Here is an 18,434-nt window from a genome sequence, read left to right as displayed (position 1 = left end):
AGAAAGGCGAAAGAGACGAATTCGATCATCGCTAATTGAAAACGAACCACCTCTGACCTCCCTTATCGCGCTGACCAAATATTTTCGACTAGAAAAGGTCACCCAGTTATCGCGGATCCGGAGCTGGTAATCTCGTTATCTGGACAGAGGCGGCGCGAGGGTTCTTCCCGAAAGGGGAGAGCTTTTTAATTATTTATTGTTATTATTATTACCTGTTTACTTTTGTTTCTAACCACTAATAACGGTAGGTTTGTTGATGGCGCACTTTTGTTCTAGCTTCTAATATTTAAGAGATTTTGTATACACTTTGCTTAAATTTTGTTTAAATAATTGTATCGTTTATCACTCGTCGCAGTATTTGTTTTTCGCTGGGCGAGCACCAGATTCTTCCAACTCGTACCAGATGATTTATCGCAAGCAATAAAACCCAGCCATAAATATTGCAAAAAAAAGTCAAATAGCTTTATTTTTAGTGTTTGCATTCGCTTATCTGACTTGTTTGGTTCTCCAGAAATTAAAAACATATTACGATTTATAGCAGCCAGAAGGTACCTAATAGCTTTTAATAAATTTGACCACAGGTGTGCGTCTAATTGCATTTTAATTTCCCCAGAAAAGTCCAACGTGGAAATGAATTAGCATAATTTTAACATTTCATTACGAAGTCGGTTTTCGTATTTTTTCCAAAATTGCGCAGCTTCAGAGCAGCGTTAACAGCTTTACAACATCCTGTATGCATATCCCATAATTCACACATGTTTAGTGCGGCCTATGCGGGCGCAATAAATTCGTTGAAAATTGTAATTACAGTTTGAAGCAACATTCTCGTTTATGATCGTTTAATGAGTTTATTGATATCGTTTAAACGATAAATTAAAGACCTACACGGTATTGATTCGGGTGCGAACATGTGCTGCTGCGACTAAACTGGCTTATAAATAACGGGAATCCATCGTGAGCCTCTTCAATCAAATTTTAGGGCTTAGGGTGTGTAATTCGGAAGTTTGGATTTATGGCGGCTGTAAAGGGAAGAGAAAAATGCTAATGCGGGTATAAAGGGTAATTCCGGGGAAAAATTGGACCCTGGATGAGTTGTTCGCATTTATTTATCTTCTAGGGTTTCGGTCGGGATTACGCAGTCTTGCACAGTGAAGCATTTGTTGCCAACAAAATAAAACTTTTTTTCCATTATTTGATATTGAGATACGTAAATGAATCATTCATCAACGCACGACGTTTTTTTGTCTGCGAAAAAAATTCGCCATTTTCCGCAACGCTCCACCAATTAAACGATCGATCCACACAAACGGGAAATTTCCCCCGGCACTTATCTCCAACGAACTCCAAAGGTTATCAAACAATCCGCGTCCTCATGCATAATAAAGGAATCGCTCTGATAATCCCATCCGGCATTTTAATTACGTTCCCAAACCCGGCCGTTTTTTGCCCAATTTCGTCATTAGCTGGCGTTCCAAAAATGGAAGTGGATTTAAATCGCCACAGTTAGCCTCCAACCAGTCTCGCAAGGTCCCCATTCTTGACGACTAGTGTTTAATAAAATCGAAACGAAGTCGTCTGTGAAATTTTTTAAATAATGATGGTGGTAACACAAATATTTTGCTGAAAATTTTATGAATTTGGACCAATTTTTTTTTATAAAACCTGAATGTGCTCGCTGCGCTCGCCTTTTAAAAGTCTTATCTTAACAAGTAGTAGCCCCACCCACCCACCCTTATTTTCTTAGAGGATATGTCATTTGCAAAAAGCAGATTGAAAGATGACCTATTCTTTATTTTCTTAGAAGAGTAGGTCATTTGCCAAAATGAGTCTTATTTTGGCAAGTGCTAGCCCCACCCACCCGCCCTTTCTTTTCTTAGAGACCAGATCATTTGCCAAAATCAGTCTTATCGGAGCCAGTACTATTAAATTTTTCAGTTTTTCGATTTTTCAACTTCCGAATTTTTCATTTTAAATTAATTTTCAATTTTTTCATCTGTCTTTGGATTTTTTATTTCACTAGGCAACTGAAAAAAACTTTCGATTTTTTAATTTTACAATTTTGGCAGTTTTCCGATTTCTCAATTATGTACTTGATTTTGAAAAATATCGAGAAAATAGACGTTTATTTTTATAAATTTCCGATTTTTGATTTTTTGTCAGCCAGTTTTTGGAAGAGAGTAAAAAGTAATTTTGATCAGCGATTGCCATTTTACCGTAACTTTAAAACATCTGAAAATTTTGTTTCTAATCTTCAATTTTTGGATTTTTCGATTTTTCAAAATTTCGATTCGAATAAATTTGTTCTTTTAGTTAAAAAATCTAAAAATGACAAATCGTGAAAAGGAAAAATTTTAACTCGAGAACTTGAAAACTTAAAAATCAAAAAATTCCAAAATTATCAAATGAAATATTCAAAATTTGAAAAAAACAAAAAAAATGACAACTGGAATTACGAATTCGATTTTGTAAGATTAATTTTTTTTTCAATTTTTCGATATTTCAGTTTTTGATTTTCCGATTAAACAGTTGTACAATTTTCCGAGATCTCATTTATCCAATTTTTTGATTTTTCAATTTGTCATTTTTTGATTTTTAAGTTTTTTTATTTTCTAGCAAATACTAGCCACACCCACCCAGCCTTTATTTTCTTAGAAGAATAAGTCATTTGTCAAAATCAGTCTTATCTTGGCAAGTACTAGCCCCCGCCCACCCACCCTTATTTTCTGAGAGGATTTGTCATCTGCCAAAATAAGTCTCGTCTTGACAAGTACTAGCCCCGCCCACCCACCCTTATTTTCTTAGAGGATATATCATTTGCAAAAATCAGTCTCATACTTGCCAAGATAAGATTTAATTTGGCAGATGACCTACTCCTCTAAGAAAATAAAGGGTGGGTGGGCGGGGCTAGTACTTGCCAAGATGAGACTGATTTTGGCAGATGACTCATTCTTCTAAGAAAATAAAGGCTGGGTGGGTGGGGCTAATGCTTGCTAAAAGTAAAAAAACTTAAAATCAAAAATGACAACTACTAGCCCCGCCCACCCACCTTTTATTTTCTTACAAGAGTGGGTCATCTGCCAAAATCAGTCTTATCTTAACAAGTACTAGCCCCGCCCACCCACCCTTATTTTCTTAGAGGATATGTCATTTGCAAAAATCAGTCTCATACTTGCCAAGATAAGATTGATTTTGGCAGATGACCTACTCCTCTAAGAAAATAAAGGGTGGGTGGGCGGGGCTAGTACCTTTTCTTAGAAGAGTAGGTCATACTCGATTTTTGCTGATTTGTACCTTCACTTTATATGATTTTGAAAAATAAAAAAATAAATTTCCGATTTTTGATTTTTTGGCAGCGAGTTTTTTGAAGCGAGTAAAAAGTAATTTTGATCAGCGATTCCCATGTTTACCGTAACTTTAAAACATCTGAAAATTTTGTTTCTAATCTTCAATTTTTGGCTTTGTCGATTTTTGAAAATTTCGATTCGAATAAATTTGTTCTTTTAGTTAAAAAATCGAAAAATGATAAATCGTGAAAAGGAAAAATTTTAACTTGAGAACTCGAAAAATTAAAAATCAAAAAATTTCAGAATTGTAAAGTTAAAATTTGAAAAATCAAAATATTGGAATTAAAAACCGTTAAATCGTCAAACAAATTATCAATATGAAAAAAAAGTTGAAAAATCTAAATACTAAAAAAAATGAAAACTGGAATTTCGAATTCGATTTTATTGTTTTTTTTTTTCAATTTTCCGATTTCTCATTTATCCAATTTTTCAATTTGTCATTTTTTGATTTCAAGTTTTTTTATTTTTAGCAAGCATTAGCCCCACCCACCCAGCCTTTATTTTCTTAGAAGAATGAGTCATCTGCCAAAAACAGTCTCATCTTGACAAGTACTAGCCCCGCCCACCCACCCTTTATTTTCTTACAAGAGTGGGTCATCTGCCAAGATCAGTCTTATCTTGACAAGTACTAGCCCCGCCCACCCACCCTTATTTTCTTAAAGGATATGTCATTTGCAAAAATCAGTCTCATACTTGCCAAGATAAGATTGATTTTGGCAGATGACCTACTCCTCTAAGAAAATAAAGGGTGGGTGGGCGGGGCTAGTACCTTTTCTTTGAAGAGTAGGTCATACTCGATTTTTGCTGATTTCTACCTTCACTTTATATGATTTTGAAAAATATCGAGAAAATAGGTGTTTATTTTTATAAACTTCCGATTTTTGATTCTTTGTCAGCGAGTTTTTGGAAGCGAGTAAAAAGTAATTTTGATCAGCGATTGCCATGTTTACCGTAACTTTAAAACATCTGAAAATTTTGTTTCTAATCTTCAATTTTTGGATTTGTCGATTTTTGAAAATTTCGATTCGAATAAATTTGTTCTTTTAGTTAAAACATCGAAAAATGACAAATCGTGAAAAGGAAAAATTTTAACTTGAGAACTCGAAAAATTAAAAATCAAAAAATTTCAGAATTGTAAAGTTAAAATTTGAAAAATCAAAATATTGGAATTAAAAACCGTTAAATCGTCAAACAAATTATCAATATGAAAAAAAAGTAGAAAAATCTAAATACTAAAAAAATGAAAACTGGAATTTCGAATTCGATTTTATTGTTTTTTTTTTTCAATTTTCCGATTTCTCATTTATCCAATTTTTCAATTTGTCTTTTTTTGATTTTAAGTTTTTTTACTTTTAGCAAGCATTAGCCCCACCCACCCAGCCTTTATTTTCTTAGAAGAATGAGTCATCTGCCAAAATCAGTCTCATCTTGATAAGTACTAGCCCCGCCCACCCACCCTTTATTTTCTTACAAGAGTGTGTCATCTGCCAAGACCAGTCTTATCTTGACAAGTACTAGCCCCGCCCACCCACCCTTATTTTCTTTGAGGATATGTCATTTGCAAAAATCTGTCTCATACTTGCCAAGATAAGATTGATTTTGGCAGATGACCTACTCCTTTAAGAAAATAAAGGGTGGGTGGGCGGGGCTACTACCTTTTCTTAGAAGAGTAGGTCATCCTCGATTTTTGGTGATTTATACTTTCACTTTATATAATTTTGAAAAATATCGAGAAAATAGATGTTTATTTTTATAAATTTCCGATTTTTGATTTTTTGGCAGCGAGTTTTTGGAAGAGAGTAAAAAGTAATTTTGATCAGCGATTGCCATTTTACCGTAACTTTAAAACATCTGAAAATTTTGTTTCTAATCTTCAATTTTTGGATTTTTCGATTTTTCAAAATTTCGATTCGAATAAATTTGTTCTTTTAGTTAAAAAATCTAAAAATGACAAATCGTGAAAAGGAAAAATTTTAACTCGAGAACTTGAAAACTTAAAAATCAAAAAATTCCAAAATTATCAAATGAAATATTCAAAATTTGAAAAAAACTAAAAAAAAATGACAACTGGAATTACGAATTCGATTTCATAAGATTTGTTTTTTTTTTTTAATAAATTTTTCGATATTTCAGTTTTTGATTTTCCGATTAAATAATTGTACAATTTTCCGATTTCTCATTTATCCAATGTTTCAATTTGTCATTTTTTGATTTTTAAGTTTTTTTATTTTCTAGCAAGTACTAGCCACACCCACCCAGCCTTTATTTTCTTAGAAGAATAAGTCATTTGCCAAAATCAGTCTTATCTTGGCAAGTACTAGCCCCCGCCCACCCACCCTTATTTTCTTAGAGGATATGTCATCTGCCAAAATAAGTCTCGTCTTGACAAGTACTAGCCCCGCCCACCCACCCTTATTTTCTTAGAGGATATATCATTTGCAAAAATCAGTCTCATACTTGCCAAGATAAGATTGATTTTGGCAGGTGACCTACTCCTCTAAGAAAATAAAGGGTGGGTGGGCGGGGCTAGTACCTTTTCTTAGAAGAGTAAGTCATACTAGATTTTTGCTGATTTGTACCTTCACTTTATATGATTTTGAAAAATATCGAGAAAATAGATGTTTATTTTTAAAAATTTCCGATTTTTGATTTTTTGTCAGCGAGTTTTTGGAAGCGAATAAAAACTAATTTTGATCAGCGATTGCCATGTTTACCGTAACTTTAAAACATCTGAAAATTTTGTTTCTAATTTTCAACTTTTAGATTTTTCGATTTTTCAAAACTTCGGTTCGAATAAATTTGTTCTTTTAGTTAAAAAATCGAAAAATGACAAATCATGAAAAGGAAAAATTTTATGAGAACTTGAAAAATGAAAAATCAAAAAATTTCAGAATTGTAAAGTTAAAATCTGAAAAATCAAAATATTAGAATTAAAAACTCTTAAATCGTCAAACAAATTAACAAATGAAATATTCAAAAGTTGAAAAATCCAAAAACTAAAAAAAATGAAAACTGGAATTTCGAATTCGATTTTATAAAATTTGTTTTTTTTCAATTTTCCGATTTCTTATTTATGCAATTTTCCAATTTGTCTTTTTTTGATTTTTAGTTTTTTGTTTTTAGCAAACATTAGCCCCACCCACCCAGCCTTTATTTTCTTAGAAGAATGAGTCATCTGCCAAAATCAGTCTCATCTTGACAAGTACTAGCCCCGCCCACCCACCCTTTATTTTCTTACAACACTGGGTCATCTGCCAAAACCAGTCTTATCTTGACAAGTACTAGCCCCGCCCACCCACCCTTATTTTCGTAGAGGATATGTCATTTGCAAAAATCAGTCTCATACGTGCCAAGATAAGATTGATTTTGGCAGATGACCTACTCCTCTAAGAAAATAAAGGGTGGGTGGGCGGTGCTAGTACCTTTTCTTAGAACAGTAGGTCATACTCGATTTTTGCTGATTTCTACCTTCACTTTATATGATTTTGAAAAATATCGAGAAAATAGATGTTTATTTTTATAAATTTCCGATTTTTGATTTTTGTCAGCGAGTTTTTGGAAGGGAGTAAAAAGTAATTTTGATCAGCGATTGCCATGTTTACCGTAACTTTAAAACATCTGAAAATTTTGTTTCTAATCTTCAATTTTTGGCTTTGTCGATTTTTGAAAATTTCGATTCGAATAAATTTGTTCTTTTAGTTAAAAAATCGAAAAATGATAAATCGTGAAAAGGAAAAATTTTAACTTGAGAACTTGAAAAATTAAAAATCAAAAAATTCCAAAATTGTAAATTGGAATTGGAGTTAAAAACTTCAAAATTGTCAAACAAATTATCAAATGAAATATTCAAAAGTTGAAAAAAACTAAAAAAAAGAATGACAACTGGAATTACGAATTCGATTTTATAAGATCTGTTTTTTTTTTTAATAAATTTTTTGATACTTCAGTTTTTTATTTTCCGATTAAACAGTTGTACAATTTTCTGATTTCTCATTTATCCAATTTTTCAATTTGTCATTTTTTGATTTTTAAGTTTATTTATTTTCTAGCAAGTACTAGCCACACCCACCCTGCCTTTATTTTCTTAGAAGAATAAGTCATTTGCCAAAATCAGTCTTATCTTGGCAAGTACTAGGTCCCCGCCCACCCACCCTTATTTTCTTAGAGGATATGTCGTCTGCCAAAATCAGTTTCATCTTGACAAGTAGTAGCCCCGCCCACCCACCCTTTATTTTCTTAGAAGAGTGGGTCATCTGCCAAAATCAGTCTTATCTTGACAAGTACTAGCCCCGCCCACCCACCCTTATTTTCTTAGAGGATATGTCATTTGCAAAAATCAGTCTCATACTTGCCAAGATAAGATTGATTTTGGCAGATGACCTACTCCTCTAAGAAAATAAAGGGTGGGTGGGCGGGGCTACTACCTTTTCTTAGAAGAGTAGGTCATACTCGATTTTTGCTGATTTCTACCTTCACTTTATATGATTTTGAAAAATATCGAGAAAATAGATGTTTATTTTTATAAATTTTCCATTTTTGATTTTTTGTCAGCGAGTTTTTGGAAGGGAGTAAAAAGTAATTTTGATCAGCGATTGCCATGTTTACCGTAACTTTAAAACATCTGAAAATTTTGTTTCTAATCTTCAATTTTTGGATTTGTCGATTTTTCAAAATTTCGATTCGAATAAATTTGTTCTTTTAGTTAAAAAAATCTAAAAATGACAAATCGTGAAACGGAAAAATTTTAACTTGAGAACTTGAAAAATTAAAAATCAAAAAATTCCAAAATTGTAAATTGGAATTGGAGTTAACAACTTCAAAATTGTCAAACAAATTATCAAATGAAATTTTCAAAAGTTGAAAAAAACTAAAAAAAAAAGAATGACAACTGGAATTACGAATTCGATTTTATAAGATTTGTTTTTTTTAAATAAATTTTTCGATACTTCAGTTTTTGATTTTCCGATTAAACAGTTGTACAATTTTCCGATTTCTCATTTATCCAATTTTTCAATTTGTCATTTTTTGATTTTTAAGTTTATTTATTTTCTAGCAAGTACTAGCCACACCCACCCAGCCTTTATTTTCTTAGAAGAATAAGTCATTTGCCAAAATCAGTCTTATCTTGGCAAGTGGTAGGTCCCCGCCCACCCACCCTTATTTTCTTAGAGGATATGTCATTTGCAAAACTCAGTCTCATACTTGCCAAGATAAGATTGATTTTGGCAGATGACCTACTCCTCTAAGAAAATAAAGGGTGGGTGGGCGGGGCTACTACCTTTTCTTAGAAGAGTAGGTCATACTCGATTTTTGCTGATTTGTACCTTCACTTTATATGATTTTAAAAAATATCGAGAAAATAGATGTTTATTTTTATAAACTTCCGATTTTTGATTTTTTGTCAGCGAGTTTTTGGAAGGGAGTAAAAAGTAATTTTGATCAGCGATTGTCATGTTAACTGTAACTTTAAAACATCCGAAAATTTTGTTTCTAATCTTCAATTTTTGGATTTTTCGATTTTTGAAAATTTAGATTCGAATAAATTTGTTCTTTTAGTTAAAAAATCGAAAAATGATAAATCGTGAAAAGAAAAAATTTTAACTTGAGAATTTCAAAAATTAAAAATCAAAAAATTTCAGAATTGTAAAGTTAAAATTTGAAAAATCAAAATATTGGAATTAAAAACTGTTAAATCGTCAAACAAATTATCAATATGAAAAAAAAGTTGAAAAATCTAAATACTAAAAAAAATGAAAACTGTAATTTCGAATTCGATTTTATTGTTTTTTTTTTTTCAATTTTCCGATTTCTCATTTATCCAATTTTTCAATTTGTCTTTTCTTGGATTTTAAGTTTTTTTACTTTTAGCAAGCATTAGCCCCACCCACCCAGCCTTTATTTTCTTAGAAGAATGAGTCATCTGCCAAAATCAGTCTCTTCTTGACAAGTACTAGCCCCGCCCACCCACCCTTTATTTTCTTAGAAGAGTGGGTCATCTGCCAAAATCAGTCTTATCTTGACAAGTACTAGCCCCGCCCACCCACCCTTATTTTCTTAGAGGGTATGTCATTTGCAAAAATCAGTCTCATACTTGCCAAGATAAGATTGATTTTGGCAGATGACCTATTCCTCTAAGAAAATATAGGGTGGGTGGGCGGAGCTAGTACCTTTTCTTAGAAGAGTAGGTCATACTCGATTTTTGCTGATTTGTACCTTCACTTTATATGATTTTGAAAAATATCGAGAAAATAGATGTTTATTTTTAAAAATTTCCGATTTTTGATTTTTTGTCAGCCAGTTTTTGGAAGCGAGTAAAAAGTAATTTTGATCAGGGATTGCCATGTTTACTGTAACTTTAAAACATCTGAAAATTTTGTTTCTAATCTTCAATTTTTGGCTTTGTCGATTTTTGAAAATTTCGATTCGAATAAATTTGTTCTTTTAGTTAAAAAATCGAAAAATGATAAATCGTGAAAAGGAAAAATTTTAACTTGAGAACTCGAAAAATTAAAAATCAAAAAATTTCAGAATTGTAAAGTTAAAATTTGAAAAATCAAAATATTGGAACTAAAAACTGTTAAATCGTCAAACAAATTATCAATATGAAAAAAAAGTAGAAAAATCTAAATACTAAAAAAAATGAAAACTGGAATTTCGAATTCGATTTTATTGTTTTTTTTTTCAATTTTCCGATTTCTCATTTATCCAATTTTTCAATTTGTCTTTTTTGATTTTAAGTTTTTTTACTTTTAGCAAGCATTAGCCCCACTCACCCAGCCTTTATTTTTTTAGAAGAATGAGTCATCTGCCAAAATCAGTCTCATCTTGACAAGTACTAGCCCCGCCCACCCACCCTTTATTTTCTTACAAGAGTGTGTCATCTGCCAAAATCAGTCTTATCTTGACAAGTACTAGCCCCGCCCACCCACCCCTATTTTCTTAGAGGATATGTCATTTGCAAAAATCAATCTCATACTTGCCATGATAAGATTGATTTTGGCAGATGACCTACTCCTCTAAGAAAATAAAGGGTGGGTGGGCGGGGCTACTACCTTTTCTTAGAAGAGTAGGTCATATTCGATTTTTGCTGATTTGTACGTTCACTTTATATAATTTTGAAAAATATCGAGAAAATAGATGTTTATTTTTATAAATTTTTGGATTTTTGATTTTTTGTCAGCGAGTTTTTGGAAGGGAGTAAAAAGTAATTTTGATCAGCGATTGCCATGTTTACCGTAACTTTAAAACATCTGAAAATTTTGTTTCTAATTTTCAATTTTTGGGTTTTTCGATTTTTCAAAATTTCGATGCGAATAAATTTGTTCTTTTATTTTATATATATATATATATATATATAATCTGTTACCCTCTTTTACCCATTGGGTGTAGAGGGGGGAGACGCACCGAGCCGCTCAGATAGGTGTGGCGATCTTGGCCACCCATCCACAAAGTGACTGCGGACAGCGTTGCTTCATGAGCATTATCGCTGTGCCGCGCTAGGGGCTATCTGAGCCGTACTGCTCCCGTTCTTTTAGTTAAAAAATCGAAAAATGACAAATCCTGAAAAGGAAAAATTTTAACTTGAGAACTTGAAAAATTAAAAATCAAAAAATTCCAAAATTGTAAACTGGAATTAAAAACTGCAAAATTGTCAAACAAATTATCAAATGAAATATTCAAAAGTTGAAAAAAACTAAAAAAAAATTAATGACAACTGGAATTACGAATTCGATTTTATAAGATTTGTTTTTTTTTTAATAAATTTTTCGATATTTCAGCTTTTAATTTTCCGATTAAACAGTTGTACAATTTTCCCATTTCTCATTTATCCAATTTTTCAATTTGTCATTTTTTGATTTTTAAAGTTTTTTTATTTTCTAACAAGTACTAGCCACACCCACCCAGCCTTTATTTTCTTAGAAGAATAAGTCATTTGCCAAAATCAGTCTCGTCTTGACAAGTACTAGCCCCGCCCACCCACCCTTATTTTCTTAGAGGATATGTCATCTGCCAAAATAAGTCTCATCTTGACAAGTACTAGCCCCGCCCTCCCACCCTTATTTTCTTAGAGAATATGTCATTTGCAAAAATTAGTCTCATACTTGCCGAGATAAGATTGATTTCGGCCATTGACCAAAAACAGATGATAAAAAAATTGACTTCTAATTGACTATTTAAAAATCTTAATCCGGGACCATACACACACTGTTTTTCTATTCAACTCGTCCGAATCTACATCTCAGAATTGTTTGTATTTTTTAGGCAACTTCAGGCAAAAGTTGAAATTTTCAGTACGTATGAAATTTTTGACTTTTCGCAAACAACTTCAAAAATTACCAAAACGGATGATTTTGTTGATTTCGATCTCCAGAAGTTGTTTTCAGCTTTATTTTTTCGAAAATATCCACCGTTTTTCCAGAACCACCAAAATGAAATATTGAAATTTTTGAGATTTTTAAAAATTTGACTTTAAAACGAATATTTTGAAAATCTTGATACAGGGCCATCAACACGCTATTTTTCAATTCAGCTCGCCAAAATCTATACCCGAATTTTTTGTAAATTTAACAAAATCTCAATTTTTCAATGAATTGAAATTTTTGACTTTTCCCGAGCAACTTGGAAAATCACTAAAACAGATTAAATACTTATTCTGTTAATTTCGATCTCCAGAATTTATTTTCGATTTCATTTCTACGAAAAATATCGCGTGTTTTTCCACAACTGCCAAAATAAGATGTGATAATTTTTGAACTATTAAAAAAATTGACTTCTAACTGACTATTTCAAAAATCTTAATCCGGGACCATATACACACTGTTTTTCTATTCAACTCGTCCGAATCTACATCTCAGAATTGTTTGTATTTTTTAGGCAACTTCAGGCAAAAGTTGAAATTTTCAGTACGTATGAAATTTTTGACTTTTCGCAAACAACTTCAAAAATTACCAAAACGGATGATTTTGTTGATTTCGATCTCCAGAAGTTGTTTTCAGCTTTATTTTTTCGAAAATATCCACCGTTTTTCCAGAACCACCAAAATGAAATATTGAAATTTTTGAGATTTTTAAAAATTTGACTTTAAAACGAATATTTTGAAAATCTTGATACAGGGCCATCAACACGCTGTTTTTCAATTCAATTCGCCAAAATCTGTATCCAAATTTTTTCTAATTTTAGCAAAATCTCAATTTGTCAATGAATTGAAATTTTTGACTTTTCCCGAGCAACTTCGAAAATCACTAAAACAGATTAAATACTTATTCTGTTATTTTCGATCTTCAGAAATTATTTTCGATTTCATTTCTTAGAAAAATATCGCGTGTTTTTCCACAATTGCCAAAATAAGATGTGATAATTTTTGAACTATTAAAAAAATTGACTTCTAACTGACTATTTCAAAAATTTTAATCCGGGACCACAAACACACTATTTTTCTATTCAACTCGTCTGAATTTACATCTCAGAATTGTTTGTATTTTTTAGGCAACTTCAGGCAAAAGTTGAAATTTTCTGTACGTATGAAATTTTTGACTTTTCGCAAACAACTTTAAAAATTACCAAAACGGATTATTTTGTTGATTTCGATCTCGACAATTAAAAAATTTGCTTTAAACCTAAGATTTCGGAAATCTTGATCCGGGACCACATGAAATTTTCCAAAATGTTGACACAAGAGGCCCCCGAGATTTTTTCAAACTACTTCAAAAACCAGGCACAATTTTATGTACTTTTAAATAAAGTAAAATTTTGGGCTTTCAGGCCTCCGACAAAATTTGATTGCTGCAGATATTTGACACTTTATTTGACAGTTCTATGATCATATCTGTCAAACTGAACAAAGAACGCGATTTCAAAGGTTGCTGGACGACTTTTTTCTGGATCATTTTTGCATCAAGAATTTAGATTGTCGTAAACAAAGAGTTATGTATTTAAAATATCACATGCCAGAATTTTAAGTAAATTATTAAATGACCCGACCCTGCGATAACCCACAAAATTAATCAATTCACCCATTAATTTTTTTTATACTCAAATTAAAAGGATTTATTATATTATATTTATTGTTGCGCAACTGCTTCCAAACGTCAAGTAGTGTATGGGATTACGTCATCAAAGTTTCGAAAGGGATGAATCCTATTTCCAATAGGTATAACCGTATATCAAATAAAACTTGTTTCTTACACAAAAAAGCACATCTGTCAATGCTATTTACTAGAGAAAATAGGGGTTTTATTATCGAAAAACTCGTCTAGCAGGCATTGCAGGCATTTAGTGTTAAAAAATTATGTTGGCAACCCGTTCCTTGTTCGGTTTGGCAGTTACGACCAAAAAAACTGTCAAATGGCTGCAACATTATTATTTTAAAAATAAATTTCATAGCACACTAGGCGACTTTTTTGGGTCATATTGGTACTTTCAACTTGAGTTGAGTTGAAAACCCTTAATCTAGCGTCAAGTCAGTGCAAAAATCGGTCTTTGGTATTTTAAATTCCCGCTATTTTCGGCATTATAGCTCGAAAAGCAATGTCCAATGGACGTTTCGCCACAATAAAATCTAAGTCCGAAAACATAATATTTCCACTTCGCACACCACAAGTATCATCAAATCACTGCGAAATCAATTTCCCAACCTCGTAAAACCCGCCACAAACTCTTCACCCGGTCCGCCCCTGCACCCTCCCAACTCACCTGTCGTGGTCACTGGGGCGACCGTGCCGACCCTGGCGACCCTGGCTCTCCCTCCGCGCCCCCAGCAAGCCACCAGCAGCAGTCCCACCAACAAATCACGCCTCATCGTGCCGGCACCTCGGGAAACTCACTCACTTTTCCACCGACATTTCCCGACAACTCAATTTTCCTGACTGGTCATCGCGACATCACCGGAAAAACGACAGTTAGCACAAAGTCGCGGCCTTCTCGACGCCGCTTCGCAAAAGTCCATTCACAGAAACGAAGTTCGCTTGATCGCCGAAGACGCTCGCTTGCTTCGCACCGACACCTTTCGCACTGAATACTGAAAACAAAAATAACAACAATCCAAACCCGTTTGAGCAGAATCCGCACCTGGAGGGGACGGCTGCACGTAAGATCGGGCCTCTCTGTCGGGATTGCGCGACGGCGATTGGCGTCCTTGTCGGCACGTGGGTCGGAAATTGAACGGAGCGCGGGCGACGGTGCTGCCACCGCGCGGGGCTCGAAGAAGGTGGGTAAAGGTGGGCGTCCACGAGTGCGGTGTTGGGGTAGGCGACAGGGCCGGATTGCGCAAGGGTTTATTAGGGGTTATTTTTGGTTGCACGTACACAATCGCATTTATGTGTCATTAATTAAAAGATAAGAGTAAAGGAAACGGAAGCTGATTATCCAGGTAATTGTAAGTAGAAACAACAAATTAAAAAACATCCAATAAACTGATTTTTTATTTCTTCTCGAAAATGAAACAATTTCATTTTGTTAAAACACTATAAGACCATTTATTTGTTTTATAATGCATTTATATTTTAAGATGCTGTCATTTTTTATTTTAATTGTAATTATTTGTGTATTTACTTAAACCGTTAACACACTTGTGTCTATTCATTCTCTACAAAAAATTAGTGACGAATGTTGTCTTCCGTTTGTTGACACTTTTATTAGACAAATTCTCTCAAAAACTACTGGACTGATTAAAACATGTTTTAAGTTTCTTGTTCTGAAAAGACGACAACGTATGTTAAGAAAAAAGGCAAAATATAAACCCCGCCCACCCGCCCTATTTCAATTCTGATGATTTTTTTTTTGATTCGTCGTAAGCCGAGGGGCGCAGCTTAAGTGCAAAATCGCTATTATTTCTCTACAAAAAATTATCATGTATGACATGTTTCTGAGTATCTTATTATTCAAAGAATACTACGTGTATTAAGAAAAAATTAAAGCCAAATCTAATCTAATCTAAGTAGTGATAAAGTTGTAAAATCTATATTTCCTTACAAGAATTTGCCCTTTTAAACGTGTTTTAAGTTTCTAAGAATAAAAAAAAATCATCACAATTGAGATAGGGTGGGTGGGCGGGGTTTATATTTTAGCTTTTTTTTTCTTAATATACATAGTATTCTTTGAACAACACGATACTCAAAAACATGCTTTTAATTTCTTGTAAAGAAATAATAATTTGCAGATAAATGTCGCCCCCTTGGTTCACGGCGAATAAAAAAAATCATCACAATTGAGATAGGGCGGGTGGGCGGGTTTACATGTTGCCTTTTTGTTTTAATATGTGTAGACTTCTTTTCACAACATGAAACTTATGGAAAATTTGTATGACTCAGAAAATATCGACTTTGCAAGTGAAATATTTTCTTAAGTAATGGTGTTATACAAAGAAAACTTTAATGTATTAATTAAAAAAGAAAACCAAAAGAGAAGCCCCACCCATTCGTCTCGTTCTCAATCGTGATGAATTTTTCATTCGTTGTAAGATCGAGGGGCGGGGCTTAATTGCAAGATCGATATTTGTCTACAAGAACATTTCACACATGTTTTAGTTTCTTGTTCTGAAAAGACTACATAGTTGTATTAAGAAAAAGGCAAAATATAAGCCCCGCCCACCCGCCCTATCCCTATTCTGATGATTTTTTTTATTGGTCGTAAGTCGAGGGCGAAGCTTAACTGCAAAATTCTTATTTCTCTACGAGAAATTAAAAACATGTTTTTGAGTATCGTCTTATCCGAAGAATATTATGTATATTAAGAAAAAAATAAAGCCGGAGATTAGACCCCACCCATACCCGCCCCGATCTCAATTCTTAATAATTGTGATGAATTTTTCATTCGTTCTCACATTGAGGGGTGGAGCGTAATTGCAAAATCCCTATTTGTCTACAAGAATTTACCATTTTACAAATGTTTTCAGTTTCTTGTTCTGGATATACAACTACGTATATCAAGAAAAAAGGTAAAATATAAGCCCCGCCCACCCGCCCTATCTTAATTGTGATGATTTTTTTTTAATCGTGGAAAGCCAAAGAAGCGGAATTTAATTGCAAAATTCTTATTATTACTCTACAAGAAATTAAGAAAAAATTAAAGCCAAATATTAAGCCACGCCCACAATGAACTTTTCATTCGTTGGCAGACCTAGAGGAGGAGCCTAATTGCAAAAACTATTTTTTCTTACAAAAATTTACCATTTTAAACGAGTTTTAAATTTCTAAGAATAAAAAAATCATCAGAATTGAGATAGGGTGGGCGGGTGGGGCTTATATTTTACTTTTTTTTGTTAATATTGGTAGTCATATTTTCACAACAAAAATTTAACATAGATGACTACGTGTATTAAGAAAAAAGGCATAATATAAGCCCCGCCCACCCACCCTATCTCAATCTGGCTTGAATTTTTAATATATAGTGTATTTTTTTGAACAACACGATGCTCAAAAATATGTCTTACATGGTAATTTCTGATAGAGAAATAAAGATTTTGCAATTAAGCTCCGCCCTCTTGGCTCACGACGAATAAAAAAAATCATTACAAACGAGACAGGGCGGGTGGGTGGGGCTTATATTTTGCCTTACTCTTCTTAATATAGGTAGTCATCTTTTCCCGACAAAAATTTAAAACAGATGACTACGTATATTAAGAAAGCAAGGCAAAATGTAGCCCCGCCCACCCTCCCTATCACAATTGTGATGTTTTTTTTAATTCTTTGTGAGACAAGGGGGCGGAGCTTAACTGCAAAATCCTTATTTCTCTACGAGAAATTAAAAACATGTTTTTGAGTATCGTCTTGTCCAAAGAATATTATGTATATTAAGAAAAAAATAAACCGGAAATTAATTGTGATGAATTTTTCATTCGTTGTCAGATCGAGGGGCGGAGCGTAATTGCAAATCCGTAGTTGTCTACAAGAATTTACCATTTTACAAATGTTTTTAGTTTCTTGTTCGGGAAAGACAACTACGTATATCAAGAAAAAAAGAAAATATAAGCCCCGCCCACCAGCCCTATCTCAATTGTGATGATTTTTTTTTCATCGTCGAAAGCCAAAGAATTGCAAAATGCTTATTATTGCTCTACAAGAAATTAAGAAAAAATTAAAGCCAAAGAATAAGCCCCACCCATACCTGTTCTGATGTAAATAGTAATGAAGTTTTCATTCGTTGGCAGACCTAGAGGCGGAGCCTAATTGAAAAAACCATTTTTCCTCAAAAAAATCATCAGAATTGAGATATGGCCGGTGGGCGGGGGTTATATTTGGCTTTTTTTCTTGATATACGTTGTCATCTTTTCAAAACAAAAATTTAAAACAAATGACTACATATATTAAGAGAAAAGGCACAATATAAGCCCCGCCCACCCGCCCTATCTCAATCTGGCTAGAATTTTTAATATAGTGTATTTTTTTGAACAACACGATGCTAAAAAACATGTCTTACATGGTAATCTAAAAGAGAAATAAGGATTTTGCAATTAAGCTCCGCCCTCTTGGCTCACGACGAATAAAAAAAATCATTACAATTGAGACAGGGTGGGTGGGTGGGGCTTATATTTTGCCTTACTCTTCTTAATATACGTAGTCATCTTTTCACAACAAAAATTTAAAACAGATGACTACGTATATTAAGAAAACAAGGCAAAATGTATCCCCGCCCACCCTCCCTATCTTAATTGTGATGATTTTTTGTATTCGTTGTGAGACAAGGGGGCGGAGCTTAATTACAAAATTTGCCATTTTAAACGAGTTTTAAGTTTCTATGAATAAAAAAACCATCACAATTGAGATAGGGCGGGTGGGCGGGGGTTATATTTGGCTTTTTTCCTTAATATACGTTGTCATCTTTTCAAGACAAAAATTTAAAAGAAATGACTACCGATATTTAGAAAAAAGGCACAATATCAGCCCCGCCCACCCACCCTATCTCAATATGGCTTGAATTTTTAATATACAGTAAATTTTTTTGAACAACACGATGCTCAAAAGCATGTCTTACATGGTAATTTCTGATAGAGAAATAAGGATTTTGCAATTAAGCTCCGCCCTCTTTGCTCACGACGAATAAAAAAAATCATTACAAATGAGACAGGGCGGGTGGGTGTGGCTTATATTTTGC

General features: G+C 33.2%; 1 protein-coding gene across 1 annotated transcript in view; it reads right to left on the bottom strand.

The window, feature by feature from the left end:
- Positions 1-14,346, bottom strand: part of LOC135126164 (prolow-density lipoprotein receptor-related protein 1) — a 136,963-nt gene extending 122,617 nt beyond the window's left edge. The window contains exon 1 of the mRNA XM_064052004.1: positions 14,037-14,346. Within this exon, the coding sequence (XP_063908074.1) occupies positions 14,037-14,142 (106 nt within the window). The 5' untranslated portion in view covers positions 14,143-14,346. The remainder of the gene's footprint in view (positions 1-14,036) is intronic.
- Positions 14,347-18,434: the final 4,088 nt, after the last annotated feature.

Source organism: Zophobas morio, unplaced genomic scaffold, assembly GCF_036711695.1.
Source record: "Zophobas morio isolate AGI-343-1 ecotype UQ-CSIRO unplaced genomic scaffold, CSIRO_AGI_Zmor_V1 ptg000010l, whole genome shotgun sequence".
Classification (NCBI taxonomy): Eukaryota; Metazoa; Arthropoda; class Insecta; order Coleoptera; family Tenebrionidae; genus Zophobas; species Zophobas morio.
This window is presented reverse-complemented; position numbering and strand designations above follow the sequence as displayed.